Genomic DNA, 16,196 nt, shown 5'->3' with positions numbered 1-16,196 from the left:
CACCATCTTGTCTCTGCCTCCAACCTTACAATACTATCTTTAACTACACCATTAAGAACAGCAGCACTTGCTGTTTTCACATCCAAGAAGGGGAATCCAAGAATCCCCTTCTTTCCTCTTACTTGGTTCCTACCCATCTCTCATGGGGTGAGTGCTGGTGCTTCATTTCCCCTGGGGTCATCCTTCTAGCCTCTTTCCTCTGTTTCAATAATACATGTATATGCACCACTCATTTTGATATTTTAGTCATATATGCCAAGTATGTAGAAAAACTTAGACCTTATGAGAAAAATAGGAGAAAGAGTCTTATATTGTAAGTAGATCTGTAAAAATTTTTTGTATTCCTAAAATCAGAGTATTACAGATGTTTTTCATATTAATAAATTGTAAAAGAACATAACTACTACTATACATTTAATTTATTTTCATTTTCCATTTCTTAATTGCTAGAAATTTTTAGGATTTTCTGCCCCCACAAGTTAGAAACATGCTGTAAATTTGTTTTGATTCATACAGATAGTATACACACTGAGAGACATTTTTCCCCTGAAGTTGGTTTTTCATTTACACAAATAAGTTTGTGGCTGTGAGCTGTAGCCTCACGCTGCCCAGAACTCACTGTGATCCACAGATGTAGAATAAGTTCTATGTTTTAAGACAGAATTTTTGAGTAGCTCTCTCAACTTCCTCTCCCCATACTGCAGGATTATATAGGACTTGTGCTGCACAGGGACATTTCAAGCATTGTCCATATGTTATCCTGTATTACCTGCCTCTTAACTCTCCCCCTTTCAGCAGACAGAGGAAAAGGGTTGATGGCTCTACTTCTCTTTGCTCTTCTCTTCCACTCCATCCTACCATTTAACTTCCTTTACTTCCCTTTTTCTCCTCCCAGGCTTCATGGCAGAACACACTAACTCTTATCCTGCCATCTGGTCTATCTTTCCTTCTTCAAATTATCCTTGAGTCTGACTCACTTGTGCTATTCACTCAATATGTGAAGTTCTTATTATGAGAACAAATTTATACCAATATAATTTTGCAAAGGATAACTTCTGGTTGATCAGGAATTTCTGCAGAGAGTTTTGATGTTTCTTAATTCTTTGTAATATCTGTGTCTCAAATAAGCTGCTGAGGGTCAGGAAGCTGCTGAGGGTCAGGAATGGCCCTATTTTGCAGAATAAAAACCTAGACAAAGTGTTTACTTAATTAGGCACAGTGTTCTCTAGGATCATGGCACTGATTAACCTGAGGTAGGCAGGACCATGCTGGGCTATATAGTTATTGAATAGGCTGATTACATCCTTTCTGTTTTCTATTTATTGCATTAATGTGATCAGGTATCTGATCCACTTGAGCCTTGGAGAGCTGGCCCTGCTGTCTGAGATGCTCAGGGACATCCCCCATGGATGCCCATGGGGCAGGCAGCGAGGATGGCTGCTGCCACTGGTCCTCTGCAATCTCCCTGGCCTCAGCCTCCCTCCAACCAGAATAGGAGGTGGGTCACAGGGAGCCACTTAGCCCAGGGAAGCACTTCTTGCCTGCAGAGAGGGTCTTTCAGCTTTGGATCCCTCAAAGGCACAAGGAATGTGACCATGTGCCCACGAGACAGATGAGTGGGTGGAGGAAAATTCTACTTTACCTTTGCAGCTCCTTCCATCCTCCTGCAGAATGTAGCCTTTCGGGCATGAGCACTGGTAACTCCCTTCTGTGTTCTTGCAGATAAAATTGCAGGGTTTGGGGGCCTGGTTGCACTCATTCAGATCTATGATCAAAGAGATACAATGTGACCACCCATCTAAAAAGATGCCTAAATGCTCAATACCCACAGCATCTAACAAAGAATCCTAGTTTTGAGGAAGGAAAAAGTAAATTCTGTGTAGTCTTTGATCACTGTCTTACATTTCCTTAAGAAATTACATAGGCTTTTTAGATTTTTAGTTTGGGTTTTTTTTTTTTTTCACCATAATGTACAATTTCCACCTGGGAATAAACCTGAGCATCAGAAATAGAGCACTTACCTATGCAGGCAGTTCCGGTTATATCTGGAGTATAGCCAGTTTTACAAATGCAGTGATAGGATCCTCTGTCATTGACGCATTCCCCATTCCGGCAAACATCATGAATAACCTTGCACTCGTCAATATCTATAATTTAATGAGTAAAAAGTAAAATGAGAAAGACATTATAAAATGGACAACATTCATACATAGGGGTAACTTCACTGTAAATACTAAAACTGTGTGACTATATTATGGACCTAAGGAATTAAACCAAAGGGATGACAGCATATGTTTCATATGTAATGGTAACTGTATTGAAAGGGAAATGAATAACTTTATTAGACTATAGGGGAAAATTTAATAATTGCCCTTCTAAATTTATAGTTTTTCTCCATTGGGTTCAGAGAACAACCATCTCATCTAGACATATTTATTAGCTCCTTGCTCCATCTCATGCCATCAAGCTTGCCTCCTCCAGACATCTCATAAATGAATCACAGCAGAAGATCCTTTTGATAAGGAAATCCCATTTTCTTCTAATAGTGTATGTCCAAAACAAGGAACGTTTTCTTTCTATTCTTTTTGTTGAGTTTAAAGTTAATCCTGAAAAATAACAAATTGCATACTACTGGGGAAATGGGACCAAACTTCCCTCCTTTGGTTAAGGGAGGCATCAGTGGATCACTGGGCTGAGTTTTTGCAGCCTGCTAGGGAAGAGAGACCCTTATTCACAGCTCCACCACAGGGAGAAAGATTTGGTCAATATGTACTATTGGGCATTAAAGACACTGTCCCCCATATCTTGACCCATCTGTTTCCTTACTGCTTGGTGGGATGCCAATACCAAGTGAGTTCTTAGCCTTTGATTGCCAAGTAACCATTTTCTATCAACAGCTCTTATTTTTCCTGATATTTTCAAGTTTACTCTGAAATGCAATTTAGCATACCCACCTTGGTCTCAAGAAATGAGTCTTTCCACTGTCTCATTTTCATATCCTCCGAAGAATCATAAACTGCTTTTGGTCATTCCATCTTATCTATTCTGTCTTTTACCACATCCAGTTCTGTTATTCTACCGTTAGCCACGTCTTTCTAACATGAACACAAATCCTCTTTAATCTCTTTCTTCTCCTCTCACTTCTAATTTCCTCCCAAGGAGCTCAAAAAGTCTTTCTCCTTTCTCTTTCATGAGACTAAAAACAATTGCAGTTACTGTTGATAAACACAGACCTGAAATTTTTTTTCAGTTGCCTCAGACACCTCAACAGCCTCCTCATCCCTCACAAGTTCAAGCAACTTGCAGTTTCCCAGAGGCAATTGTCTTAATTGCCAATACAATCGCCCCTCCATATCCAGGGCATTGGTTCCAGGACCCCCTCACTGATACCAAAATCCACGGATGCTCAAGTCCGTTGTATAAAATGGCATAGTATAGTTGGCACTGCAGGTTCAGTCAGCCGCGAATCGATATCAATCCAGGGTTGGTTGGATCTACAGATGTGGAACCTACAGATATGGAAGGCTGACTGTGTATCAGCGTTGTTTATACTTCTTTCATGCAGTGTATTTCAGCCAATTTTATGAGATAAAATACACATTGGTGGACTAGTTTAGGAATTTAGTGATCATTTATTCCAGAGTTTATCTAAAAAAATGTATTCTGAGTAACCAGTAGCTGACTTATAACAAACTTTGGCTTGAAAAGTTGAGGACTCATAATGCAGAGGCAGGGACTCAAGCACACACAATTTAATCAGACCAAGGACACTTTGGCAACATGAACTTGAATAGCTAAAATACCATAATGAAGACTCTTTGTCAACCTATACTATGCAACTCAGCCTAGGCCATATTATAGATTCTGTATGCTCATCTGTTCTTCATGAAACAAATTCCCTGGAAGTATTTTTGGACCATAAATGAAGTACCTGCTCTGTTAGTCAAAAATCAGAACAAAATAAAGTACCTGCTCCATTGGTCATAAACCCTCGGCCATGGGGGCAGAGTTTTTTGAAAGCCACAGTGCCCTGGAAAGGGCAGATCTCACAGTGGGGACCCCAGCCTCTCCCTCCATCGCAGCAGCATTCAGACTTGGTGACTGGGTTCCTGTTGCTTGAGCCGATCTGACACATGTTTTGGAGCACCTCTGTGAAGCAGTACCCTTCCCGGTTGTCTGGAAGGGACACGATATTGTAAAGAGGATTTGGGGGAATTTTAGGAGCATAACAAGGTATTCAGAATTTGGTCACATATAAAACCCAAGAAGGATGTTAACACTTTACCCTGGGTGAGAAGGAGCAAGAAGGGAAAGCTGGAAACGGCAGTAAGAGAGAAAGGATAACATCTGGGGAAAATAAGAAAGACAAGAAATTCAGTAAGTGGGCAGAAAGGCATTGGCCTCAACAAGGTTATCACTCTATCTGCTCCCAGAAATATGGGGGAACAGTCTTGCTATAGAGGGGGTCAGAGAAACACTTGGAAACTGATCCTGAGGATCAAGGGCTTAAAAAGGCAGCTGAGAAAGAAATTCCAAGCAAGTGATTCAATGATACAATTAGCAAAGGAAGAAGTTAGCGGCAGGGTGGTGCTAAACCCAGTGGACAATCACGGTCATTGAGTCATCTCCAAAATATGAACATTTTTAACCCTTGCTCAAATTTCAACAGTTTCTATCATTTCAAATAAGAGATCTGGTTTCAAGTGTCCCAGTGGGGGGTTACAAAAGCATCCTGTCATCTGTACTCACCAAGGCACTCATCCTGGGTGGGGCTGGCTGTGAAGCCATCATTGCACTCACAGGTATAGCTCCCCCTGGTGTTGAGGCAGCGCCCGTTCTCACAGATCCCAGGCTTGGTCTGACATTCATTCTCATCTGTGTGGTTTAATTGAAGGGCCAAAAACAAGAGGAGTCATCTGTCTGCTTTGTACAAAGATGGATTCTTTTTCTTTTAAAAATTTAGTTTGTGAATAGGTAACCTATTCACATTGTTCCAAATTCAAAAGGTACAAAAGAATATTCAGCAAATGTGCCCCTCCCTCCCCTTTCCCCAGCCACCAAACTCCCCTCCTGGGAAGCAACCAGTGCTACTGCCAGTTTCTAAAGTATCCTTCTAGAGATGAATTATGCCCATACAAACAAACACAACCATTCATGCATGTACCTCCACCCTTTTAAAAACATAATTGATAGCATTTTTATATTAGGTACATTTACATTTTTCACTTAATAAAATTTAAAACTTTCCATATCTGTACATGTAGAGGATTCTCAAAGGATTATTTTAAATGAAGGAAAAAAACCCTTAAGATCAATCTGTTAAAGAAATGTTACAATACTTCACTAGAATAATGTCTGTGATGGTCAGTTTTGACCTGAGGGAGTTTATCTATACTAATCTTCTGATTCAATGTAGATTATGCTTATTATAATACTTCAATAATATCAAGGAATCATAATTCAGTCTCCCAGGTTTAAAAAAAGCCTTAAAATAGCTGGAGAGTCTTATGAGTGTTTAGAAAGATCGTAAAGTAATTTGCCTAGGCGCTTCCAACTGAGAATAGTTTCAAGCCCCTGAGGCAGAGATCTCCTTATGAGAGGCAGAGGCTTGGAAGGTGACATTCAGAACAGCGTTAAAACAGCTCAAAATTCCCAATGCCAAGGCCACCCTGATACCAATTAAATCAGAATATCTGAGGTGGGACCTGAGGTCTCTGAGTGATTCCAGTGTGCACCTGAGGCTGAAAATCACTGATCCCAGAAGATCCAGTGTATGATCATAAACCCACATGCTTTTTCTGTGCTTTGAAAGTCTGCTCTTCAACTTCCGTTTAATTCTGTATCTTACAGAGTAAGAGGACAATGAGGTTCTTAAGCTTCTTGACCAACAACATAAAATATACTTTCCTGATGTGACTGAATATTAAAAAGGAAAAGGATACATGTGGGAATTTTCTAGTATTTTTTTCTTATATTTACTGACTAAAGCAGAGGTCAGGAAACTTTTTCTGTAAGTAACAGTAATGTTATAGTATTACTATATAATATACAGTCAACAGTTTAGGCTTTGCAGGCCATTTGATCTCTTGTTGCAACTGCTCCACTCTGCTCTGCTATTGTGGCATGAAGACAGCCATGGAAAATAATGAATGGTTACAGCTGGGTTCCAATATGAGTCTCTTTACAAAGACAGCTGGCAGACTGCCAGGCTGAATTTGGCCCTAGAGCTGTGGTTTGCCAATCCCTGGTCTACTATGGTTTTCAAGGCTGAAGCCACATTAGAATCACCTGGGGAGCTTTAAAAAAATGCCAGTGCCTGGGCCTCAAACTAGACAAGACCAGTTTCTCTGGATGTAGAGCCCCGTGGTCTAGTGATGCTCCCGGCCCACAGGGACCAGGCATCTGGACTCAATGTCAGAGTGGTGGTAGAAAGTTAAGTCAATAGAGAGGTATTCCAATGTGGTGGAAAGAACTGACCCCCAAACAACAGAGTATAAAAACAGTAAAGAAGGGACTAGAGGAAATACCTGGTCTTCTAATCCTGGCAGCAAAATGGGCCTAGAAAGCAGGCAAAGGCCAGCTCAGAGGAAGAGAATGATGTTGCTGGTGGAATTCATAGATAATCGAGAGGCAAGGGGACCTCTACAGGAAGTCATGATGTGAGGTAAGAGAGGCAGGAAGAACACAGTGTCCACAAGGACCCAGAGCCCACGTCTCTTCTGTCCTTTGTCACTTCCCACTCATTCAAAGCTCCTTTGGTGGGGATGCCCTTACCTACGCAGCCTTCTCCATCGGGTCTTCGCTGGTACCCAGGTCCACAGATGCAGATGTATGTGCCAATGAGGTTCTTGCATTCCATCAGTTTTTCAGCACAGTCATGTTTTCCCTCTTCACACTCATCCTCATCTGGAAAGAATGTACAACCACAAATTCATAAAAGGAGCTGCCTTAATTTCCTGCCTTTTAAACACAAAATGGTATTCAGTAACTAATTTTCATTGACACTATTTCAGCATTAATCTACTTCCTTTTGCACTGTTGGGAGGTGGTCTCAAGATGGGAAGGAGTCTTCTAACCCCCTTTGAACTTAATGAAGAAATTTCTCTCTGATAAATTCTTCAAAGGCAGGAAGTGTGATTTCCAATTCTTTTTGACGAATTGAACTAAAAAGGCTTTCAAAGTATGATGATAATTATAACAACAGCATTATCATACGGATATAATAATAAACCAAAGCTTCCATTATACAATACTTATAACAATATAATAGATTATATCTTAATATCAGAATAATATATTAGAATCATTGTGAAATATAATAATGAAAGTTTTGGTTTTTGTACTTTGAGGAAAAGGCAAGCATCCACAAATATCTTCTTCTCTACTGGTTCTTCCCTCCATTTCCTTTTTTTTCTGTAAGTGTGGCTCTTCTTCATTCATTACTTTCCGTCCTATGGCATTTCCCTCTCTTTATCATTCCCTGTTATATTATCTGAGCTGAAAATTTTGGACTTTAGCCTGCATGTGACATGGAGCTCTCACTTAGGGAATTTTCCTACCTTTAAGAAAAATTCTATTTAAGCCATTTGAGGAGAACATATATCTGCTCATTTAAGACTGTGGGAGGAGCAAATCAGAGCTCTTCAAGGATCCCCAGGATTTACCCATCTTTGTATAACAGAGCTTAGTCCAGTGCTTTGGAAATTGAAGGTGTTCAGTAAGCATTGTTTAAAGTAGATTCCATGTGTTACCCCATTCTTGGACTATAATATCCCTTAGTGGTGGGGATTACTTTTTAATATTCATATTCCTTCTCTTGTGTTCTCATTTATCATACTGGGATATGATTATATCTGTCTGTCTCAACCTCTTCATATTGAGCTTCTTGCATGTGGGGAAATGTCTTTTTTTTCTTTATATCTTCATGCCTTGCAGAATGACTGGCATGTCACAGGCATGCAATGCATGGTGAACTAAAAAGGATCTGTAGTGCAGCCCTTGACTCAGCTTTAAGCTACAATTTAGGAGAAAAGGTAGCAATGACAACCCCCATATTATCCGTGGACTACAGCAGTGCTCCCCAATTCCCAGCCTTCCTCTACTAATTGGAAGCTTTGGAGGGACACCTCCCATCATAGACAAAGTTAGGGCTCCCTGGCTTAGATGACCTTGAACATGAGTGTCTCACCTCTGCACATTCTTCTGTCTTCTCTCAGAACATATCCAGTGGGACATTTGCATTCATATGAGCCGTAAGTGTTCACACATCGGAAAGCACAGAGCAGAGGATTCTGGGCACACTCGTTTATATCTGTGGCAGAATGTAGTAAGAGAATAATGGATCATAGGCATCAACGAAAAAAAGGAATATACTTTTAGCAAAAGTGGTAACGCTTCACTGTCATAAACATGGATAGGCCAAGCAGTCTTTTGATGTTCAAAGAATTATAAAATTGAGTTGGTTATTTTATAATTGGCATAAGTAGGGTGATCATACATCTTGCTTCTTCCAGTACAAACTCAGTTTATGCCTATTGTGCTGGTATAACTATTAACTGTTATTTAGGTGGATGAGAAATTACAGGTCACCCTACATATAGGGAGCTTTTCTGAAATCCTGGCTTTGAAGTCTCAAGTTGACCAGTTGCCTCTCCCTAAAATCACATGGAGTGGGGATCAGTTTTACCCCATTCAGCCAAAACAACTGCCAAGTCAACTGCTGTCAGAACAGAAGCAACCCATCCAATATCATTAACCACCTCCCCTTCCCCAAATAAGAGAGGCTCCTGTGAAGTAACAGTGATTCTTATGCCCAAGAAAATGGTGTTCTGAATAATTTCACACTGATGCCCAAGTAATAGCCTTAAATATCTAGGAATAATAATAATGATAGATTAATAGATAGAAGTGGTTTCTGTAGATTGCATAGTTTGGAACCATCAGAATATGTTTTGGAAAAGTAGGGTTAAAACAGACCATCTTGATTATTATGTTTCTCCCTAAGGTCAATGATCCTGACTGAGAACACAAGTGAGACCCTAGATCATGATTTAAAAATTCACCAACAGGGCTTCCCTGGTGGCGCAGTGGTTGAGAGTCTGCCTGCAGATGCAGGGGACAAGGGTTCATGCCCCGGTCTGGGAGGATCCCACATGCCGCGGAGCGGCTGGGCCCGTGAGCCATGGCCGCTGAGCCTGTGCGTCCGGAGCCTGCGCTCCGCAAGGGGAGAGGCCGCAACAGTGAGAGGCCCGCGTAACGCAAAAAAAAAAAAAAAAAAAAAAAAAAAAAAAAATTCACCAACAGCTTTGACTATGAGTATTGATGGGTCATATTTCTAATGAAGAGCTCACTTTAATACCCACTTAACTATCTCCTCCCCTTCATTCTTTTATTAAACCAGTGGTTCTCAACTTGAGAGTGCATCAGAATTACCTGGAGGGCTGCTAGGCCCCACTCTTAGAGTTTCCGATTCAGGAGGTCTGGGACGAGGCCTGAAAATCTGCATTTCTAGCAAGTTCCCAGGTGATGCTGATGTGGCTGATCCAGGGACCACCCTTTGAGAACCACTATTCTAGACACTCCCTCCCTTTCCTTACATCCCTCTTTCTTTCCTTATATCCTACCAGGCATACTAACAGTTGCTTAGAGTATGGACAGCCTCTTTTGCTGTGATTGCTCCCAGACAGTTAAAGGATATTGGTGGTTATCTCAGTGTGTAGTAGACCTTTCTATGAGTAGAAAAGCAAAAGCAAAAGAAAAAGAAAGGGTGCACGGGATACAAAGAAAAAAGGTTGCAGGGGGGGAATGGAAAATAAAAAAGAGGGTAGTAGACAAGGCAGGTGTTGTATCTAAATATTAGTAGTAGAGGACTTCCCTGGTGGTGCAGTGGTTAAGAATCCCCCTGCCAATGCAGGGGACACGGGTTCGAGCCCTGGTCCGGGAAGATCCCACATGCCGTGGAGCAACTAAGCCTGTGTGCCACAACTACTGAGCCTGAGCTCTAGAGCCCGCAAGCCACAACTACTGAGCCCGCGTGCCACAACTGCTGAAGCCCACATGCTTAGAGCCCACGCTTGGCGAAAAAGAGAAGCCACCGCAACTTCAATGAGAAGCCTGTGCACTGCAACAAAGAGTAGCCCCCGCTCGCCGTAACTAGGGAAAGTCTGTGTGCAGCAACGAAGACCCAACACAGCCAAAAATAAATAAATAAATAAATTTAATAAAATAAAAAATAAATATTGGTAGTAGAGACACCAACAAGAACTCTGCATGAGATGCGGCATAACTTGTGCCATGAACCACTTACATCTTTTTCAGATACTCTCTGCAGAGAGGAGGCCACATAGAGAAGAAACGATAGCATGGCCCACCAGGCCCAGATTTTCCTTATTTTATATACCCTGAGTGGTATTTAATATTCAGAATTGTAATCAACCAAGTACTGTCCCTGTGATCAGAACATGTAACCAACTATTCTGTGTTTAAGAGGCTTACCTTCACAAGTCATCATTGGACCAGGCTCAAATCCCTCCTCACAGGTGCATTCAAAACCTCCAATCACGTTCTTGCAGGTTCCATTTCCACAAGGATTGCCCACCGAACACTCATCAGTATCTGCAGTTGATCAGAAGTGTAGTCAAAACATGATGGATTGGGAGAAAAATGGACTTGGACTCAGAGAATGCCTTTCTTTCTATCAGAATATTTTGATCTCTAACATCTTGTTTTATTCTCATTCTGTCCTTGAGAAAGGAGTGCATGCGTCTTATTACTACAGATGTATAGCTGTGAAATTTGACTTGCTGAGTGGCAGTGGCAGTAACAGTAATGGTACCTGGGCTTCTTAGCCCTTACAGTGCTCTTCATCATGAGTGTCCCCAGCCTTCTACATTATGAAGTACATCTACTGGGGAACAGATACTCAAAGGGTTAAAACAAGGCTTCTCTCACAAGTCAAAAGTTTTCGCTTACTTAAAGCTAGAAATACATCTCCAGTTTGGCCTTACATTACATCATTCTCCAAGAAGTCTTAAACATGATGCATTTTTGCCAGATATAAAATAGAAGACTAAACATACGCAAAATAAGAGACCAGAGGTTAAGCAAAATTAATACACAAGATAAAGTCAAGATTCAAGTAGATTTTGTTGATTTTGTTGAAACCAGATGGTTTACATTAGGCAAAAGAAAGGCTAGAAAGAAATGTGTTTAGGGTATGAGCTCTCTAAACAACTGTGGAGAGAGAACAAATCTTACCAAGGAAGTCTAAAAAATATGTATGTCTCCTCACCCATCCACCTAGAATACTGACTGTTCTTATTCTGACACAGCTCTTGGGGGAGAGTACCTTCCTTTGGGAAAGGAACATTTCAGAGAAGTAACATTGCTATCTCAGCTATCTAGAGCACAGAAGAGTGATGGGTTGTTATCAAGGATTATGTCTCATGTTAGGTTCTGAAATCAGCAAGTGAGGGCAAGAGGGTATGGCAGAGAGACCCTGGGTGAGGATGCTTATTTCTCCTATACATCGTAGCACTAACTGAAGATACTGAATAAAAAACATGGACAGCTTTGCTTTTGTTCTGCTATGAAATTGCATTTCGCTCTCAAGAATATTACATCTCTTTCAAGTTAATACAAATCACAATATCATTGGTTTTTAGAGCTGTAAGGTAATTAGAACTATTTTAATCCATCTGCATGATATTACATTCTGAGGCTTAGAAAGGCAGTTAAAACCTCATGCCCTGATTCCCTATAAGGAAAGAACATCTTCTAATGGACACAGACAAACCCTCAGCATTTATGCCATTATTAATTTCGGTTACATTGAATGGCTTTGGATTTCTTAGATAAAAGAGGTCAAAGATCAGCCGTAGGAACCATTCTTTGAAATTTTAATAAGGGGGTTAAAACAAGAGGAATGTACACTGGGTACACAGCCTTTCATAGTACTAACTGTAACAAAATCTGGGTAAATTTTGTGTTTTACATACTAAGAGAATAAGATTATGACCATTAACAATTTTTTACCTTTAAATTTCACAAAGGCTTTCATTATATATGCTGTCCTTTCTACTATCTCTTCAAACGTGTTCAGTGTCCTCCTCATCAGACTGTAAGGTCCATGCAAGGAAGGACCATGTTGGCTTGGTTCACTACTGTAGCCATAGAACCTAGCACAGTGCCTGGTACATGGTGGGGACTCAGCTAGTATTGCTAGATGAATGATACGTGAACAAGTGTATAAAACTTATTTCTGTCCCATCTTGGTACTTATTCTTCCTAGTGTGAATGCTGAATAGCTTAATTTCTGATTTGTAAAATCCCAATAACAGAAACTGCTTTATTACTCACCCACACATTCATTCCCTTCCAGAATGTAGCCAAAGGGACACTCGCAGCGATAGGAGCCATCAGTATTGATGCACTGCCCGTGTTTGCACACATCAGGTTCTTGGCACTCATCCATATCTTAAGCAAAGGAGGAAAAAATAGTGAATAACAATGTATTTTTGGAAACACAAAGGTAAATTATGATCATTTCAGTGCCTAATCGATGAAATATCTAGTATTACAATATTAACATGCAATACAATAATACAATTGGTATCTAAATGAAAAGACCAAAAAAAAAAAGCTTAATTTTCCAAGATAAATGTGGAGAAATAACAGCTAGAGAAAGGACAAAGAAGAGGCTGGTTGAAAATATTAAGAAATGCTGAGAATCCAGCACAAGCCACTCACCAACCGCTGAATCATCGGGTCCCACAATGATTCCACTTCCATAGGGACAGATCTGGCGGAAGGCCTCTGTGGTGGAGATGAACTCTTGTTAATAGGTGGGCCAAAGGCAATTAACTACAGGCTCCTCCCCAAGTACTGTGTGGAAGCTGCACATATTGGAACATGATGAACAAGCCAAGCCCAGAAACCAGAGAAAGATAACAAAGCTCCCAGAGCTGGTGTACCTACTACTCGGGCAGCTTTGAGTCATAACATAGTTCAGAAGAAAATAACTACCTAGCTCCTGAGATAAAATAATTTTAGTGAACATTTTAGTTGGACTTACAATTAAATTGCCTTACGTTTTGGAGGTCTACAATCTTACAGCCTGTGCCTTGAATGGCCAAAGAGAAATGCAGATAGTAGACATACCATCGGGTTCAGTGGGGCACAGCTCACAGGGATCTCCCCAGCCTTCTCCCTTCAAGGCACAGCAGCATTCCTGTTTGGAGTGATTTCTGGATTTGGGTGATGAACACTTTCCTCCTTCAAACTTGGCGTAACAGTAGCTCATTCGCAAATCTGCAGCACAAATTCAAGAGACCCCTCAGTTGCTTTCCTACTAAGTCATTATTGTATAATACTGAGTAAGAAACAATCCACCCTGTTAAATGTGATCTCTTCTCATTACTAAAGTCACACTTTTTAAGTGATTATAATAGTAATTGAGCTGAGATCTTTAAAGTGGTAAGTAACTTTTGTAGTGAGAGCTGATGAACAAAGCTGTGTGGCTCTTACCTTATTATTTCTCATTTTATCCAGTGTTCCAAAATAACCTGATGTGAATAATAAAAACCAACACTGCCACATTTCAATGCTAACGTCATCAGTGACTTCAGGATGGAGACACTGAGATGGTCTAACATTTAGCAAGCACACTAAGTTAAGGTAGACCTCCCAGCTCCAGCACTCACTGTGATATCACACTATGCTGTTTATTCTGTGTCCCCTAAGCCCTGGAGCCAAAATAAAACCCCAGATTCCAGGCATAGAGCAAATAAAGATGTGGCAATTTTGTGGACTGGCAAAAATACAACTCAATGCTATTTCACTGAAGCAGCTACTGACGCAGCTTCTGTCTACAAAATATATGAGGTTTTCTGCAGATTTTACACACGTGTGTGTACACACTTGCACACACACACACAAGCTTATTTAGTGCCAGAGAGAGAGGGAAGGTAAAGAGGAGGACAGGGAGATGGGTGGATGTGAAGGAGAAGAATTGTTCTTCCAAAGAATATATTTCTTTAATATCAGTTATGTCTTGGTAACTCCAACATGGAACATGGGGCTGGGATCTAGTTCCTACAAAATTCTCCAAACTTGCTTGACAGTTTTGGTAACTGACTTTTCCATTTCTTATAGAGCAAATTGGGTGACTCTAAAAAGTGAGCTCATCCAAGAGCCTGGAGTATGTTTCCCCTCAAATTTGACCTCCAAAGCTTTGCAAACTCCTCTGAGTTACACAGAGGCTAAAATCTGCAGGTTTTAAGGAAATGCTTTCATATCCATTTTGCACAATCCCCCTTCCTTTATGTAGGACCAGGTCTGCTCTCTCCCGTCACTGTTTTCAATTCCAGGTAGCATATTATTATAGCCATTTATGATTTCGGTTAAGACAATTTCACCATCTTTTATTTCATGGAAGAGGAGACAAGGTAAGAATAACTGAGTTGCCAAAGATCACAGCAGAAAAATTGTTATGAATTAAAGTAAAAATATCAATCAGTCAATCAGTCAACCACATTTACCAGGCTCCAGTAAGTCAAATTCTGTTGACCTCTCCAACGAACGTGTTGAACTCTTCATGGCTACCAACTCTTTTAGGTCAACTGTCTCTAGTTTCTACTCCATTTTCACATCCATTATGCCTGGGACCTAAAAGGCACCTTTCAGCAAACTACTCTTCTGAAGGTGAAGAGCAATGAAAGCCTATCCTTGTCCTGCAGCATCTCTGCTATTTAAATGGTTGCTTTGCTGAGAAGTGTCAAGATTTAACAAATTGTAGTTTCTTGAAGGACACCTTTTGATGTGCTTTATTCTTCAAGTTCATCATCACATACAGTGTTTTGTGTTTTTATTGGTCCAGTTTTTATTATCTATGCCTACAACTGTCTTAAGATATAATTTAATGACTACTCACAAAAATGTCTCAACAATTATATCAAAACTCAATTCTCTCCTTTTGTCTTTCAGCTTGTAATGTTTCTTTTAAACTTAGATACATGCATGTGCTAATATTGGTCTGTTAATTTTCTCATTCTCTTCTCCTTTCATTACTGACCCTATTCCATACCCCAGCCCAGCTCCCCAAAGCCGCTCTATCACCTCACCCCGGGGGAAAAAAAAATCTAGGTATGAAGTTTAGAGTGAGCCTAAGTGACAAATTCCCTTCCCTGAACTTTGTAAGTGGGAGTGGCTCATTTACATCTGTGGCCTTTAGGTGCCAGGGTCTGTTCACCTGAGTCCTATATCACATTTGTTCCTTCAAAAACATTATCTGTGGTTCTGTGGAATTTTCTCATTTCATGGACAACAGAAGCCTGACTCCTAATTTGTCATCTTACAGTAAAAACCCAGCTCTTAATGCCCTGGCTCTAGCAAAATCTGTGCTCTTTGGGAGATTTGCATTTGCTTGTGATGATCCTCTAGAATTGTTTTTTTTTTTTTTTTTTTTTTGGTGGTACGCGGGCCTCTCACTGTTGTGGCCTCTCCCGTTGCGGAGCACAGGCTCTAGACGCGCAGGCTCAGCAGCCATGGCTCACGGGCCTAGCCGCTCTGCAGTATGTGGGATCTTCCCGGACCGGGGCATGAACTCGTGTCCCCTGCATCGGCAGGCAGACTCTCAACCACTGCGCCACCAGGGAAGCCCTTGGTTTTGTTTTTAAATTAAAGGTGCCTTGCATCAGGAAAGAGAGTTGTGTATGCCCATGTCCTTTAACGAGGGCTTGCTAGGATGCCTGTTTACCGGTCTATCTGCAAAGAGCCTTAATGACCTTTGAAATTTCATCAGAGCTACAAAAGTCACTTTCCCTGCTTGCATTCCTCAATTCTGGCTCTGCCTCTTGGAGCTGAGCATGTGGCAGGGCTGCTCACAGCTGGGCTGATTCTTCCTGCAGCGTTAGCTTGCTCTGTGACAGGCCAGTGCAAATTGAATTAATAGCCTATGAATTTCCTCTGGCCTGCCACATCGGCAGATTCACACCTGGTTTCTCACTGCTTTCTTTCCAAACTCCGGCCAAGCCAAAGGCACACAAAGACAAGGGAGTAGGAGTAAGAATTTATCTGGCTGGTCTGTACCATACAGACAGAATATTTGCTTGAATCAAGCACCATCCCACCCATAACCCAGAAATCCACATGGGCCTCTGATAGCTACCTACAGGATCAAACCAACAGAGAATTCTCAA

At 40.9% G+C, this 16,196-nt stretch overlaps 1 protein-coding gene across 1 annotated transcript in view; it reads right to left on the bottom strand.

The window, feature by feature from the left end:
- FBN1 (fibrillin 1) overlaps positions 1 to 16,196 on the bottom strand; it is a 256,740-nt gene that overhangs the window by 29,861 nt on the left and 210,683 nt on the right. Inside the window, exons 51-60 of the mRNA XM_081229024.1 lie at positions 13,159 to 13,308; positions 12,748 to 12,813; positions 12,358 to 12,474; positions 10,495 to 10,614; positions 8,189 to 8,311; positions 6,775 to 6,906; positions 4,750 to 4,875; positions 3,970 to 4,176; positions 2,022 to 2,147; positions 1,643 to 1,765 (exon numbers count right to left, since the gene is read on the bottom strand). Coding sequence (XP_081085150.1) covers positions 1,643 to 1,765; positions 2,022 to 2,147; positions 3,970 to 4,176; positions 4,750 to 4,875; positions 6,775 to 6,906; positions 8,189 to 8,311; positions 10,495 to 10,614; positions 12,358 to 12,474; positions 12,748 to 12,813; positions 13,159 to 13,308 — 1,290 coding nt within the window. The remainder of the gene's footprint in view (positions 1 to 1,642; positions 1,766 to 2,021; positions 2,148 to 3,969; positions 4,177 to 4,749; positions 4,876 to 6,774; positions 6,907 to 8,188; positions 8,312 to 10,494; positions 10,615 to 12,357; positions 12,475 to 12,747; positions 12,814 to 13,158; positions 13,309 to 16,196) is intronic.

The sequence above is a fragment of the Mesoplodon bidens genome (genome assembly GCF_964165515.1).
Source record: "Mesoplodon bidens genome assembly, chromosome: 3".
Classification (NCBI taxonomy): domain Eukaryota; kingdom Metazoa; phylum Chordata; class Mammalia; order Artiodactyla; family Ziphiidae; genus Mesoplodon; species Mesoplodon bidens.
The sequence above is the reverse complement of the archived record's forward strand: the minus strand, read 5'-3'. Positions and strand labels throughout refer to the sequence as shown.